Raw genomic sequence first — 16,255 nt, forward strand, 5'->3', positions numbered from 1 at the left:
GTTATATGTATGACCTTTAGTTCCTCGGTCAACTCCACAAAGTGTGTTGAAATTCCCAGTTTTTGACTATTGCATGTGTACATACACCAAGTACACATAAATACATACCGCTCCAAAAGTAAATACTTTGATTGACAGACTCAGGCGTACAAACAGACAGATAAGTAGAAAACAGATAAGATGATAATTGGACCTACCTCTCTACCTTCTACATACATACATACATACATACATACATACATACATACATACATACATACATACATACATACATACATACATACATACATACATACATGACAAATGATGCTACTCTATTGTCAACAACGCGTAACTGATCACTCAATGTAAGAAATAATCCGATTTTGCAACAATACTACGTTTACGATCACCAGGTCGTTTAGCTAAAAATGTTCAATGTAGGGAAGAACGATCTTGAAAACCATCTTGACATATTTTCAGATGTTATTGCCAAGGATCGAGAGGCTTGTCACTTGCCAATGATTATTAAGATTCACTCGTTAAATGATATTATCATCGATCGCTAACACAAATTATACTGGTACGCTCGTAACCTTTAGTCATTGTCATGACCATAGGCATAAACCACAGACTACGCGTTGCCAAGGGGACTGCAGTGGTTACAGTCTGTGCGATGTGTTTGCTGTAGGCTCGTAATCAAAACAGCGGCAAAGGTATCTGTTGAAATTGTAACACTTCTGTTGGTATATCTCCAGTGACACATTTACGAGTACGTCGTTCGGTTCGGCAGAAAGTCTTGTGTTCGCTTGCTTGTCGAACATTGACTTTAACCGTGGGCGCACGCTTAGCTGAAATTTTATAACGGAAACTATCACAAAGTACTTTCACGCCGTTAGGAGCCGTGGATTATTAAAGCACACATACGGTAAACGCAACTAAGTGGGTTTCGCCTCAACCTCCTCCCCTCTTCCCCCGCCTAAACGAAAGTTTGGAAGTGCGAAAACCCAACCAAGCCTCACTCTGTATCATAACTACGATCGGTCTTTACGTCGCTCTGAATATATACGGTGTTTTCAATCGGGTTCGAACCCACAACATAAGGAATGCAGTCACCTAGCAGAGAAGCAACAGACACAATTGCTCGGCCAAATCATGCTTACGCTCGCTCTCCAACCACCCCGGCACACTAACCTTTGTTCAGCGCTTACTCGACAGTGACACAATGAAATGAATTGAAACAGTGTATCCAAAATGATTGTTAGGGTGACCCTATCATTATTTTTTGTTTCTCATCTCCAGAGGAATATTCGGACAGGGCGGGCGGTCGAAATAAAAAACAAGTAAACCAAACAAAACATGTAGTATTGTTTCAGTTAATCACTATAGGGGAAAAGTGCGTGACTAGAGCGAGAAACTGACGCTTTCTCGCAATCGGTGAGAATCTGTTCTTATTCTCACCGCTGTCGGTGAGAAAATTTTAATCTCCACTAGAGATTGTTGAGAAATACACTCCTTGGCGAGAATCAAGTCTGAGAACAAATTCTCACCGGTGAGAATGGAAATTCACACTAAGTACAGCGAGAATTGAAATTCACTGGCGAGAATCATCAAGACTTGCTGTTCATTGGCGAGAATCATAAAGACTCCGAACGGCGATCGAGTCTTTATGATTCTCGCCAGTGAATTTCAATTCTCGCTGTACATAGTGAGAATTTCCATTCTCACCGGTGAGAATTTGTTCTCACACTTGATTCTCGCCAAGGAGTGCATTTCTCACCAATCTCCAGTGGAGATTAAAATTTTCTCACCAACAGCGGTGAGAATAAGAACAGATTCTCACCGATTGCGAGAAAGCGTCAGTTTCTCGCTCTAGTCACGCGCTTTTTCCCTATAGTGAATGTTCTGTCCATTCAGTCACTGCAATTTCTTGTCTTTCAGTTCAGTCTTCTGTGCTCTCTGTCCTTTCAGTCTGAGTCGCTGCAATCTCACAATTTGATGATGGCGGTGCTGTTGCTGGGATGATCGCCCCAGAGGTGGCGCAAAAAAGTTTTTTTATTTTCATGTCGGAGCTGAAATTTACGGTCGGTCGGGAGATGAGAAACACAAAAATAAAAAATGTTGCGTCGCTCTTACGTTATTTACACCGTACACTGAACCATACGTATGTCGAAAAAATGATGTAGTGCCGGCGCCGTACTGGCCTGGTTCACGCCAAAAAACGTAGGGCTATATATTACTATGCATAAAAACGTATAGCGAGATGTTGCAATATAAAAACAATTATGTAGCGATTTTTGCGTAAGGTAATGGAATTCAACGAACACCCGCCCCCTAAAACGCAGAAGTTGCGTTTGCTGTGCCCGGGTTTTAATAATCCACGCCCCCCTAAAACCATGGGGAACAAGAGCAAAGAAAATAGGTTTTACAGCTTCATTCAAATTACATGTCCTGAGAAGCCTAGAAGTGCTAGCTTTATAAGTAGCTGCTAGCTTTATAAGTAGCCAAATTTGATGTCAACACGTCAACCCTAAAAACATAAAAACACAGCTAATAATGAAAAAAAAAACTTTGTTCATAATGTTACTCATGAAAAACAACCTTTTATTGGAAATCTGTCACCAGAATTAATAGTTGCGTCGATGAGAAAGAAAAATATCTTAAATTTTTTCTCTTCGTAAAATGTCAGTGTATTGTATTATGAAATATTAATGCATGTTGCTTTCTCATACTGAGTTCTCACAGAAAATTAAAAAACAGTAAAGGATCAGGTTTTTGTCAGCATTCATGATGATGAGCATACTTTGTAAAATAGGCTTTAAATTTGCGAACATCCAGACATCTCTAAAATATATATCTCTGGTACATTAACGTTTTGTGCCCAAATGGTACGCTGAAAATGTAACTGAATGATACAATTCGTGGCTGGTATAATGATTTGCAAAACAGACTTTGCATTTTCAAACATCCAGATATCTCTGATATATTTAAGCAATAACCCCCGCCGCCGGGATTATACACAAGATTTTGTATAATGCGCCACATATAGTACCGTACAAGCCGATAAGCGGATGCTATATGAAGCGAATTGTACCAAAATCTCGTGTATACCCGACTGCGGTGAGGGTTATTGCTATTATGTTATATCAACTTGTGTATATTTGTCATCTTATTTGGATATATTCGTCACTTTAAGCCCAAAATGCAGAAAACAGACTTTGGAGAAATGGAACGTCGGAAATTCAGCGCCCAAGACCAAGCACTTTTATTAGTTGAAATTATGTTGATAACATACATACGCACAGAGTATCCAACGATAACATACGCATTACGTTCATGAACATATGCATTTTATTCACATTTCAACGCAAACATTAACTTGTTAAAAACTACCTGCTACAGACAATCATATAATATTATCTCGGATATATTAAGTTGAACACACAAAGGCGGCGCCGAAAACTGTAACTGAATGATGTACTAGTAATTCGTGGCTGGTATGACGCATTTTATGCAATTTCAGCCTGTGTCTTAATTCAAAAAAATACTTACACCTAATTTAGCATATTAAAATCATGGTGAACCCAATCACCAAAGTTAAAAAAAAGAGCTACACCCTGGATCCACACCCCCACCCCTAGCTGAAGAAACCGACCAGTCCCTTATGTTAATTTTTCAGTACAATTAGTTTTTGAGTCAAAAAAAGTTTCTTTTTCTACTCCCCAAAGCATGTCGAGATACAAAGTGTTGCGCTCATCCTGTACATGTGTAAAGTGCATCGCTGTTGACAAGTCATGGACTTAAAATTCGAATGTATGATAGCTGCAGTTTAAATGTGTAGCTGCTGTGTTAACAGTTGAGCTAAATGGTTGATATTTCAACATGCTTTAGGGAGTAGAACAAGAACTTCATCTATACATAACTATGCATAAGTGAAGCAAACGAAAAATGTCTAAATGAATGTTCTGGAAAGTAGAAGACATGAAAGAAGAGAAAACAAAAATAATGTCGGAAGAATCGACCCATTTAAAAACGCAACTTTGTTTGTCATCATGCAAATACTACACGAAGTATTCATCCATGAAGACAAAAATCAGTTCAGTTGCATTATGATTTTGATCTCCTTTACACTCATAACAAAATCTTGCCGAAGATATCTTTGAAGGTTACAACAACACAGTTGAAATTACCACTACGGACAATACTACCGTCACGGCAGCTCTGTTGAGGTCACTAGTGCGCCCTCAGTGGTCATTTAGACAAATTGAGCAACGTTAAGATTACGCGCCCTCAGTGGCCAGGTAGACAAATTGAGTACTCGTGTGAACGGTAATCCCTATGTCTGTGCGAAAACTTCTCTTTTTGTCATCATTTCCGAAGAGAATTTTGCCAAAATATGATTTTACTATTGAGGCTCATCGCAAACTGCTTGTAAGTTAGGAGGAAGAGGGAAATTTGTTAATATATTCACTATTTTCTTCGACAAAAGTGTGCGTCTGAAGTGTGTCAACATACAAAGTGAGCTTATCACATTTGCAAACACACCAGATTGTTGCAATTCAATGTTATTGTTGACAAATGAATTACATTTGAGACATCAGGTAGAATACACCACGGGAACAGATGTTTGGACTGTCAATTTTTTTCAATTCTTTTCTGTTCTACCACTTGTGGGGCTCATTTTAAAGCCCGTGGAGAAGAAAAATATCGGGGTCTTGGGTTTTTGATAATCGAACATTGTATTTTTCCTCATACAGTTAACGCAGGAATGGCGGCCATTTTGAATTCCAAATATTGGCAAATGTTAGTTTATTCGTTTGCATGGTGACCCCCAATTTTTATTGTTAATTTGGTAAGAGAATGGTTGAAAGTTTCACTGTGGAAAGTTTGAGCAAAAGTTGAAGTCTTTCACTTTCGAGGCGCATACTACCTTGGATATTACACACATACAGTCTGAGGTGACAAGCTAAACATTAGACATGTCGACATGAATGTGGGAGTGGCTATTAAAATATTTGTATAGATTTCAACAAGTTTTCAAAAGGCTTTCCGGGAAGAATTTAGCCCTTTGAGTGCCAAAGTAAACATTTGTTACCTTTATAGAATATAACAGCAACAACTGTTTTCAGATCTAGACAATACGTTTTCATATTTTGCCCAAAACTCAATGCAAACGTGTAGCCTATGAAAAGTTATGTCCATTTAGCCACTAAAAATTACAGAAATTTCATCAAAATTTGTAAAATATTACACGGAAATTTTAATGGGAAAAATTACATTACTGAAAGTATCGTCACTTTAACATATCAAACAAAGAAAATGCGTCATAGCAATACTGTCACAAATTTGCCTTGGGGTGTGCCTGGCGGAACTATCGAAGAAGATATCCGATCCAAAGGAAATGGATAAAGATAAGCGTTTCGCATTAATTACCACCGACCAAGAGAGTCGTTAGGTTAGAGTTGGGAACACAGAACAAACCAGAGGTCCCAGAAAAGCCCGTATTATTCATATCAAAAATGTTTGTCTCCACTCTTTCTTGAAACGGGCCTCGAAAATTAAAGAAAGCTTAAGTATTGTGGTATTGTGGAAAGACACAGAGACGAATATTATATTTAAACTAATCAGAGACCGACATTTAATCGCTCAAAATGAACTTGAACATTCCTTAAATATTATAAGTAGAAAAAGTACTGCAATTTTCACAATCGTATTGAGATGCTCAGTAATGTCGGGTTGCTCACAACAATTTGCATCGAACAGTCTGCTCACCTCTGTCATAGTCAAGCTCGCTCGCGCTCGTCTTGTGCGAAGAACGTGTCAAGGTTGACTTGACTGAGGACCGCGGACTAATCGGCGACAGTCCACCGATGACTTGGAGAGATAGATAGGTGCTGCTTCAAATGTATGTAGATCAGGGTTACTTGCTTTGCACCAACGCGCAAACACAAGGTGCAGCAAACATAATATATACCGGTATAAAATGTTACCAGTATCTCAAAAACAAGTTTCGCCCGTATATCACCCCTCAAAGTTAAAGTACGGTAACGGAGAAGTATTTCAAATTTTTACATATTTCTTAATAATACCGCTGAAATAAACCAAATTACTGACCAAAATATTTTGTCGTTCTTACGCCTTATTGCGAAAACCATCTCAGATAAGCAAGCACAACACAGCGGTCTCAATACGATTGATTGTAAAAAAGTTCAAATGCGATCAAAGAGATTACTGGGAAATTGTTGAATATATATAAAAAACATAAAAGTAAAAAATCCTGATAACTGCTCGTTTCTCTCTGATGTCAGCTAAAATTACGTAATTTAAACAATCCTTCGACACTACCTATATTTGTACAATAATTCTGTTAAGCTGGTTCTCGCGCCTCGAAATTGAAGGACTTAAATTTATTACTTAACTGAAATTTTTCCTTAATGAAAATTAAACTATTCCCGTTCGAAATCAAGAACAAATATAGGGGTAACATTTCAAAGTTTGGTACTAAAGGAACAAATTACCTGATATTTACCGCCACTTAAAAATTCCCAGTGGCCGCCACCAAGCGTTATCTCGATAGGGAAAGATAAATTCCAAAGTTTAACTACACTAGATCCATGAAAACTTTATTTAGTCCTTGAGCTTCAAAATGAACCCCGACAAGTGGTAGATCAACAAGATAATGTAAAAGTTCGAGATATTTTTCCGCGGGGCGCATCCTACTTTAACACAGTATTCAAACGACACTGAAAGTACTTCGTTGAGTTGAGAGGAAGGTCATTATATGGGACTTTGTCTACATATTTATCTTTTGATTCTTTGAACTGCAGAATTTATACAAATATGCGATTTTCTCAGTAAACAAGTACACACTAATATGTCGACAGAAATATCAATTTTCTTTCTGATTTTGACATTCATAGCTCGTATGCCATACAGGATGTGAAAATATACTCACTATAAATATGTACATATATTGGGTATCTTTTATAGTATGCAGTAACCTTTTGTTGTTCAGTTATCATGCAAGACACAAGTGAGTGACTAAAATCGTGGTATCTTGTGGTAATATGCACCGCGTGTAGGTAAAGTCTCATTGCGGACATAAATCAACAAGTTTTAAAAACACTTCAAATATCATGACAGAATGAGTACATAAAAATATCCTGATATTATGCCATCGGTAAAAAAAGTTTACGAAAATCAAATATAAACAGCTGCTTTCCCAATGCTAAATACATGCATGATTTTTTCCGTCCAACACAAAATGTGTACATCAGTAGACTGTTTATACAGTGCCATTGACGTCATGCATGGCGTTCTTGTCATTCTTTCCAAAAGATCTGGCGAGCAGCACTGCCAGGAAAGACACCAATTCACAAATAGTCATGAGCGAAATGCCGATGTAAAGCCCCATGGTACCTCCGATGTCGCTGAGAAGATCTTCCCACTGTGTAAAAATGTAAAAGTATCATTGAATGTTCATCGATCAAGTCTCTCTCTCTCTCTCTCTCTCTCTCTCTCTCTCTCTCAGCAGAATTCTTTCAGAAACACAATCGGCCTGAATATCATCTTAATAAATGTATGTTAATTGTTACTTAAGTTATCGTTGAATGAAAGACATCAAAAATTGCGAACCGTGTAGCTTGGGTGTTCCGAAGTTTCTTCATAATTCAGAGTTTCAAAATACACTTCAAGTCTGATCAAGTTCGATCTGCAATAGAGACAATTATATTAAAACAATAAAGATGTGATTTGAGAATAGAAATTGTATATTGCTTTATGTCTTCTATTATGCAATTGTTGATAACTTAATTTTGGTACGCTCTAAACACATTTGTCAACAAAAATATCACACATTCCACACAATACATAGAAATAGAAGTCATATTCACATTTCAACATATATCAAGGTGGAAAACATGACCACATCTTTGTTTCCCTGAGCAAAAAAATACATCTTTTGTCCTATGAAGGGTTTTAGTATTAATCACAAGATAATGAATTACCTCGCATCTTCATCGGTGACTAATGTCTCCGTCTTATTATTCCGTCTCTTCAGCAATTTCAGAAGCTTTTTCTGTGAGAGACAAGTTGAATAAGGCAGTAGATTAGGCAAATACTTCTAAATGCGTTAACTGAAAAGACAAGACAACACTATAGCTGCAAAGATCAGTTACTTCGCCGTAGCTCGATGTTACTATATACGCAGTACTGTTTAATGGAACAGAAAAAAATTCAGTTGCACAGGTGCTGATAAAAGTGATGTCAGTGTAAGGCGGGAGACACTGAATTGAATATATAGAATTATAGAATTCCTGCATCATTATGGTGCGAAAAGGGTTAATCTAAAATGTGTGAAAATCATCACTGAAGACAGTGTTTAATAGTGCTGCGAATAGGCCTGTTCCTTGTGTTGTACGACGTCCACCTAATCACCTTGAGCAAATGCTCCTGAACATGTGGTCAATGAGATACCTAGCCTGCAAGATCCGTTGCTCGAGGGCGCTCTAGAAGGGTGCAGAGTGCGCCTTCGAACGATGGATCTTTTAGTGTATGAGATACCAGACAATGGATAAATATATCCCATATTTATTAATTCATAAAATAGGCCAAGTATCCATTTTTGACATTATGCATTGGTATTCAATATCTGCTTCACTTATCATGGGTTGCTATGGCCCTACGAGGATGTCGGGAGTAATCAGTAGTCGGCTATTGGCTGTATTTCTTCTACAATAGAGAGGTGGCCCCGTAAAATGGACGAAAACGTCCGACATATATGTAGGATTGCAGTATCTCAGAACTCTGAACTAATGTTCACAATACATATGTATAAATAATCTCTCTCTCTCTCTCTCTCTCTCTCTCTCTCTCTCTCTCTCTCTCTCTCTCTCTCTCTCTCTCTCTCTCTCTCTCTCTCTCTCTCGTGTCATTTCGAAGTATTACCATATAAGCATCCGAAGGCCACTGCGACTGGGATATGGTCATCAGGTATCTGTCCTCGCTGCATACGTTGATGAGGAAATAATTCAACGATCATTGCATCAAAAATATTTACAGACATGAGAAATAGAAATGTAACAGTGCGACGTGTCATATGGTCCAGGACCTGTTGTCATAGTCTCGTTTTAACATTTCGTATAATTATAAACATTACAAGATAAGAACAAATTGTTTATTTTTGATTTTGGATTGCAAAGTCTTAACTTTGTGCTTGAAAGCACCCGGCCACTGCTAATTTTCATGTCAATATATTAGGTCATAGTAAGAAAGATTTGTCCGCACACCTTTGTTGCGTGTCCGAAATGTAATCAGTTATTGCAGAGTATGAGTGAATTTCCTCAAAGAAACATTCATGAATCCCCTGTCTTCGCATTAATTCATGTTGACATTGTCTATTTCAAGGGTATTAGTTCCCGAACATTTTATCGAACAAATCGTTTAAGCTTTACTAAGAAGGCAAGGCTAATAGATAACGGCTTCTTCAACCCTCTGAGCGCCAAAGTCAATTTTTGTCATCTTTACAAAATATAACAAAGTCAATTTTTTTCAGATTTTTGCAAAATTTTTGATTAAAAACTGAAGCCGATGAAATGTGATGTCCATTTTGTTCAAAATTATGAAAAAGTACAGGAAAATTCTAAAAAATGGCAAAATGTTGCTCTAAAATTTTGGTGGGGAAAAGATACGGCATTTAAAGGGGTTAAGGTAGTATGCGCCACAGCGACAGATATTCCTGATCTACCGGTTGTGGGAGGTTCGTTGTAAATCTCACTTAGTAAGAAAAAATTTTACTCTCCTAGTTTTTTGGAGACGAAAAATTATATTTCCCATACAGTCAACACAGGGCTGGTGGCCATTTTGAATTTGAAATCTGGGAAAATGTGATGTAATTTGTTAATCTTGTACTGTGTATTTTGCATGGTGACCTCTTAAAGTTATAATTGATTTGGTAGGATTGTGGTTGAAAGTTTTGTTGTGGAAAGTTCGAACAAAAGTTTAAGTCTCTCATTCCCGAGGCGCTTACTACCTTAAAGGGCGATTATTTGGTTTTGAATACCTGCATTCCACTGGACATTCACAAGGCAAGAGACCAGACTGAAAGAAATAATATATCAGTTGATGACAAAGATCTGGAGAGAGAGAGAGAGAGAGAGAGAGAGAGAGAGAGAGAGAGAGAGAGAGAGAGAGAGAGAGAGAGAGAGAGAATGAATGATGAATGAATTTGTTTATTATTCGGATAATTTGGCTAGTCCATGGACTTCAAGCTCCATGTTAAAGTATTACATTGCCTGTTTTTCCGAGATTGTTTCTCTATATAATTATAGTTTCTTCTAATGAACCCATGGCATGTTAAAACATGCTATGTTTACTGTGACGTATTCATTACTGAGCACAGAAATCGTTTATAAAACATTTCATTCCAGTTTGGTGAACGTGCTTGCAACCTGTTTTCATAATTCACTGGCATTTGCAAATGCCATTACCCCCCGTATAAATTAACAATATAGCGAGGCTTTCAGGTACCAATCTACTCATTAATATCAACAAGTACATTTGAGCCCATAACATGAGTGTATATTGAATATTTCAAATATAATTATGTCAATGGCCGACAGAAAAGTGTTAATTGACAATATTGATATTGTTCACGTTCTTTCCCTGATCAACTCTTTGTTCACTTTTGTCTGCTTAATATTTCATTTCTTTGAAAGGGCAATTTAATGTTCTACGTCAAATAAACGTCACATAGTATTGTATGGTTGTGAAATAAAAGCAACCTACATGTCATCCGACTTAGTTTAAATTGGATGAGTAGCATATTTCTAAAAATACAGTAAATCATGCAAGTCGATGTTTTAGCTTGAATCGAGGGCAATAATGTTTTGGCTGCAGCTAGAAATTATAATCGAGGTCAAGATGAAACATCTCCACAAAAGAAGACATGAGTGACAAGTGGTTTCAATAATTATAGAACACCACGCCTTTATCGCCTATATGAAAAGAAATCCTTGTGGGGCACATTCCTTCAAAATAAAGTAATGGCATCGATATTGGATTTCCTACCTTGAGACGTGTCAAGTATTTGACACAGGGGAGCATCAATGTCGTTTATAGTGTCGACACATCCACAATAATGAGCTAACATGTATTGGTAACAGGAATTCTCACAGGCCTAGTGAAATAAAGACAGTATGCATCACTGTTTAATCCTGATTAATAAACCATAAACTGTGTTGAAATTCCTGCATTCGGCTGATGATTATGGACTTGTCGTTAGCATGGTCGTCAGTAACATTTTCACTCACGTTCGGGTAACAGCTTATTCAGTATTAACAGCCGTGTGCCTAAGACTATATAAGATGCGTTGCAAGCTGAATATCCGTCATTTCAGCATGCTTCGGCATACGGCATTGCAGGGAAACAGAACGGATTCACCTAAAAAATGCAACGTTAACGTAGAAGACACAACATGCACGGTGGTCAACTACACAAAATGACAAAAATTAACCCCTTACAGTTTTAGGAGTTAGCTTTTGTGGTGTACTAAGATCGAGTGTCGGTAAATATCCTATCCCCATCGGGCTTGTATTGAATAAATTCTGCATTTGAACTGTAATTTGCTCTATAATACTTTTCAACAGTCGATTGGGAAAGTAACCGATACGGTTATATATAAACACTTTGTTTTGAAACATCGAGGGACCAAATCAGATCTTAGATAGTCAGCATTGTTTCCATTCATATGTCAAATTTTATTTAGTTGACTTTGATCGGTCAAATACACATTGTCGCTGAAAACCTATTTTCCTCATTGGGAAATGCGATTTCCTACATCATGTAGACGGGGATCGATCACACACTAAAGTATATATTAAATATTTTCGATATGGCTCTTTAATGCTAACAATACAGATTTCTTAGTCCCTTTCTGATTATTTTAGTTACAGATATTCAGGTTCTCAAACTTTTACAATACCCTTTGTCCTATTACTTGAAGGGGCTCGTTTTGAAACTTACGGAGTAAATGAAGTTTTCATGGCCATAGTTCTGTGAATATTGGGAGTTTTATTCACCGTAGTGCGAACAAAGGAAATGTGGCCATTTCGAATTTCAGTTATCGGTAATTATATCAGACCAGTATATTGATGGCGCGAATACTATGACCTGATTGGTCGAGACGTGAAAACAACTTAACCGTGCTCTCAGCTAGAGAAAAACTCCTTTTTTACTTTTCACGCAAGAATGTCACTATAATATTGTGACATAAAAGTAATAAACCAACGAGTGTACTATTCGATCTTGACTACTTCAGTCCATATATGCACTCGTTATCGCCCGTTAGTGTAAACCAGTCAAAATGTCGTGTATAAGTTTACCGCCGCTTGGTGTGATTTATTGCTTAATTATATTACAGCTTTGTGACGTCATTCCCAGATAATTACCGATAACGTATCCGATTATCCTACATTGTGGCCCTGAATGTTTTCGAGCTACGTATTCCCTGACATTGACGAAATTATAAAATTATGGCAATAATCTAACCTCTTCCGGCCATTAATGGACTTAAGCAAACTTTGCACTCCACAATGTATCCTATTTGACTGCGTACACTATGGTGTGCAAAGTTTTCTTTCGTCCATTATGGCCCGGAAGGAGCTCGAGGTAAATTATTGTGTAAATATTGGGTAATTTGTTTCCTTTGTACCAAAATTTGTACGGTGACCCCCAATCGTTATTCTTGATTTTCACAGAGAATGGTTTAAATTTGCTTTGTGTGTTCGGTTTTATATGTCGTATTTTTCTGTTTCAAAACTTCTAACTTTGCCGGCGCATGTCTGGGCAAGTATCAGAAAAAGCTTTTATCAAAACAAAGGTACTGAAAAAGCTTTCAGCTATATCAATGCGATTTGAAAAGCGGTGCTATTTCCCATAAAAATCCGAATGTAATTTTATTGGAGCTAATTTTATCGGCTAGAATCAATGCACTCATGTATTATTGAGTGTGTTCAGTTTGTTTTCAAAAATCTGATACTTCTCTTGCCTCTCCACGAGTGCGTTTTCTATTTACTGTTATACGGTTGAATTCTGATTGAGCCTGACTCCATAATAATTCACACGCAAAAGTTGATCCAACTATTTTTGTCGAAGGTTTTTGACTTACGCATACATTATGACAACTTTGTATTTTGTTTTCATCCATGGTATGATTGAATCTATAAAAATAACATACTTAATGATTCGCTGTCATAATAGGAGCATGTACGATAAGATAAATTTGTCCTATTTACTGTTAGTAGAATGTAACACAACACTGGTTTAGAAGGAAACCTATCACCGTCACGGTGATACATTATTATTTTTATAGTGTATGTAATTTATAATTCATAAGCTAGCACACTCATCAGAGAGTTACATGTCTTCTTGCCTTAAAGCATTTAATTTCCCGTACATAAAAACCTGCGCCACTTAACAGACATTGAATTCACAGCGTCTCCACGATCGCCAAGAAGTACAAAAGCGGTGAAATTAGAAAGACCGTGACAAATTCTGTTAGCCGGCACCAATATCGTGTAATTGGGTGACATTTTGAGAGATCCATTAAACATGAAGCAATTACTCATGGTTGACAGGTTTCAAATACGACTAGGTTGAATGGCAGAGACAAATAAACTTTTCAAGCTTAGGCCTATTTCGTGTGGCGGCAGCGAGAATTGAAAATGTACATGTCGGTTTATGAGTGAAAATCGCGTAGTCTATTATCGGCTTTTAACCTGTAAACTGTCTGTGAAATAATTTGCAAAATGTAGGGATCAGATTTTCAGGAAATACATTCAATTATTAAGTGCAAAAACAAAGCAAAAAGACACACATTACTGCTACTAAAATGAAATGTAAAATTGGGAAAGGAAAATAGTAGAGAAGCATCAAAATTAATTTATTCGCTATTTCCATTCCCTCAGTTACCTTAATTCTGGTATTATCGTTTAGCAGCTATATATCCGAGATGCCTACACCGATTTTCCCATGTGGCTGACTTTCAAGTAAATATCAGCATTTGTCTAGCTGTAAAAATGTTGAATACTTAGGGACCGTCTCAGATTGTCGCAGAAGTTCAAGAAACGAAATTTCTTCGTTTAGATCAAAACCCCCTCCCCCCCTCCCCCTAAACGAAACTTCAAAGTGCGAAATGTTCATGTCTACCTGAGAGGACAATGTTGCATTTTGCTATAGCTACTAAAGACGTATATCCCTTGCCACATTACAATTAAAGTAATCGATCAGATTTGAGTACTAACAGGGCATTTTACCGTTATAAAAATTTCATTTTATTTTACTTTCCCTTTTTGCATCTCTTGTGCTGTTCTTTGTCTTTGTGAACACGCAATTTGTACTTGGTAGGGGCGGTAAATAAGCGAGAAACTTTGACAAGGGGCCCAGGCATGTTCAATCATATTCAAAACGACTATGACCAGGTGCATAACAAGTGAGAATAAAGACATCTAGTGGTTAGAGCAGACGCTTATAAATAGCACATTTAAAAGAAAAATGATACTTTTTGTCTTTGTATAATTTGATGAATGAAATGTTTAGGATACAATGTTCCTATCGGTAAATTGTTTTGGGGCACAGACGAGATGGAAACAGTGACAAGTTTGTTGGCACGAGTGTGCAGTTTTTCTTTAATTTAAATAAAACACACGAAAACTTGTGATCACAAATGAAAGTGCGAAAGTGAAGTTCGCTAATTGAATGGAAGTCAAACCCCCTCCCCCCCCCCCTAAACGAATAAATTTCGCTTTTTGAACTTCTGCGACAATCTGAGACGGTCCCTTAGAAGTGCCAAAACAACGATGAAGGGTCACGAAGGGGTCAGAAATATGCAATATAGAAGGAAATTATACTACTTTGCGCTGAATTAAGAAAATTTTTATGCATAAAAGACAACGAGAAAGTAGAAATAAATGAAAAGTATATAGTTGTACGGAATCTAATGCATTATTCTCACCATGACTGAATATTTATCATTTGTTGAACCATAGACTGTATCAATGTACGTGTCATCCTTTCCGATTTTACAATCGCCATATGGATCTCCCTCACGTCGAAACTCTGTCTGTAAGAAAAGAAAACTGCATCATTAAGTACACTGACACCATCATAATGTTAGACAACGTGTATGTATGTATGTATGTATGTATGTATGTATGTATGTATGTATGTATGTATGTATGTATGTATGTATGTATGTATGTATGTATGTATGTATGTATGTATGTATGTATGTGTGTGTGTGTGTGTATGTATGTATGTATGTATGTATGTATGTATGTATTTGTGTGTATGTATGTATGTATGTGTGTATGTATGTATGTATGTATGTATGTATGTATGTATGTATGTATGTATGTATGTATGTATGTATGTATGTATGTATGTATGTATGTATGTATGTATGTATGTATGTATGTATGTATCAACCATTGTACGTAAGAATAGCATTGTAACGTTAAATTCTCAAAATAATTCTACAAATTTGTACATGTCATTGGTTAACATAGTGTCCCTGCTTAATAAAAATATTTTGAGGCACCGACAACAGTTCGGATTTTTATGAGTATAATTGGAATAGCGAAAGCACCGACAGCTCAGTTAATGAATTTCCAGATGCACTCGTAAATAACGAGTTTGATGGCAGTGTTGTTTTACTTCTTGAAGAGTTGTGTACAGCTCCACCTCGCACGAAAACGGAATGTAAAGTTGCCAAATATAAAGGTGATAATTAACGTATGAACGTTGTTTTTACAGAGAATACGTCAACGCCAAAGTCAAAGGGACAAGGGCTTGATCAAAAGAGCCATCGAATGCTGTAAAAATGAGTAAGTGTAGCTCCAAGAATACAAAATTTAGAAAGGAGGAGAAGAAATAGACGAATGCTGCTACTGAGTCAAAGTCTAAACAAATGGATCTCTCCTGAAAATAAACTAGGAGCCCTCTACCTGATATTACAACAGCTGACTGGTTCTCACATTTTCAAGGGTTGTCTAACTTGGAGAATAATACTACAGAAAGTGACGAGGTTTATAATGATATTACAAATATTGTAGATGAAATTGATCCTCTACTTTACTACAATGGTTGTGATCAGTACTGTGTGCGCTCAAAGGAGAGTACATCATTAAATGATGTATATTAATGTTAAATAAAATACATCCAGCGAAGAATAAAAATCACCCGAGTTCAACACATTGAGATCTTTTAACCAAAGAAGGAC

General features: G+C 37.0%; 1 protein-coding gene across 3 annotated transcripts in view; it reads right to left on the reverse strand.

Annotated features, from left to right (window-relative positions):
• LOC139124206 (uncharacterized) overlaps nucleotides 1-16,255 on the reverse strand; it is a 75,326-nt gene that overhangs the window by 34,314 nt on the left and 24,757 nt on the right. Inside the window, exons 17-23 of one of the 3 annotated variants that reach the window (XM_070690344.1) lie at nucleotides 14,990-15,097; nucleotides 11,047-11,155; nucleotides 10,040-10,112; nucleotides 8,926-8,983; nucleotides 7,986-8,056; nucleotides 7,615-7,690; nucleotides 5,589-7,426 (exon numbers count right to left, since the gene is read on the reverse strand). The exons of the other annotated variants lie outside the window; for them this stretch is intronic. Coding sequence (XP_070546445.1) covers nucleotides 7,265-7,426; nucleotides 7,615-7,690; nucleotides 7,986-8,056; nucleotides 8,926-8,983; nucleotides 10,040-10,112; nucleotides 11,047-11,155; nucleotides 14,990-15,097 — 657 coding nt within the window. The 3' untranslated portion in view covers nucleotides 5,589-7,264. Of the gene's footprint in view, nucleotides 1-5,588; nucleotides 7,427-7,614; nucleotides 7,691-7,985; nucleotides 8,057-8,925; nucleotides 8,984-10,039; nucleotides 10,113-11,046; nucleotides 11,156-14,989; nucleotides 15,098-16,255 lie in introns of those variants that run through there. 3 annotated transcript variants of the gene reach the window in all.

This window comes from Ptychodera flava, assembly GCF_041260155.1.
Source record: "Ptychodera flava strain L36383 chromosome 23 unlocalized genomic scaffold, AS_Pfla_20210202 Scaffold_23__1_contigs__length_28996876_pilon, whole genome shotgun sequence".
Classification (NCBI taxonomy): domain Eukaryota; kingdom Metazoa; phylum Hemichordata; class Enteropneusta; family Ptychoderidae; genus Ptychodera; species Ptychodera flava.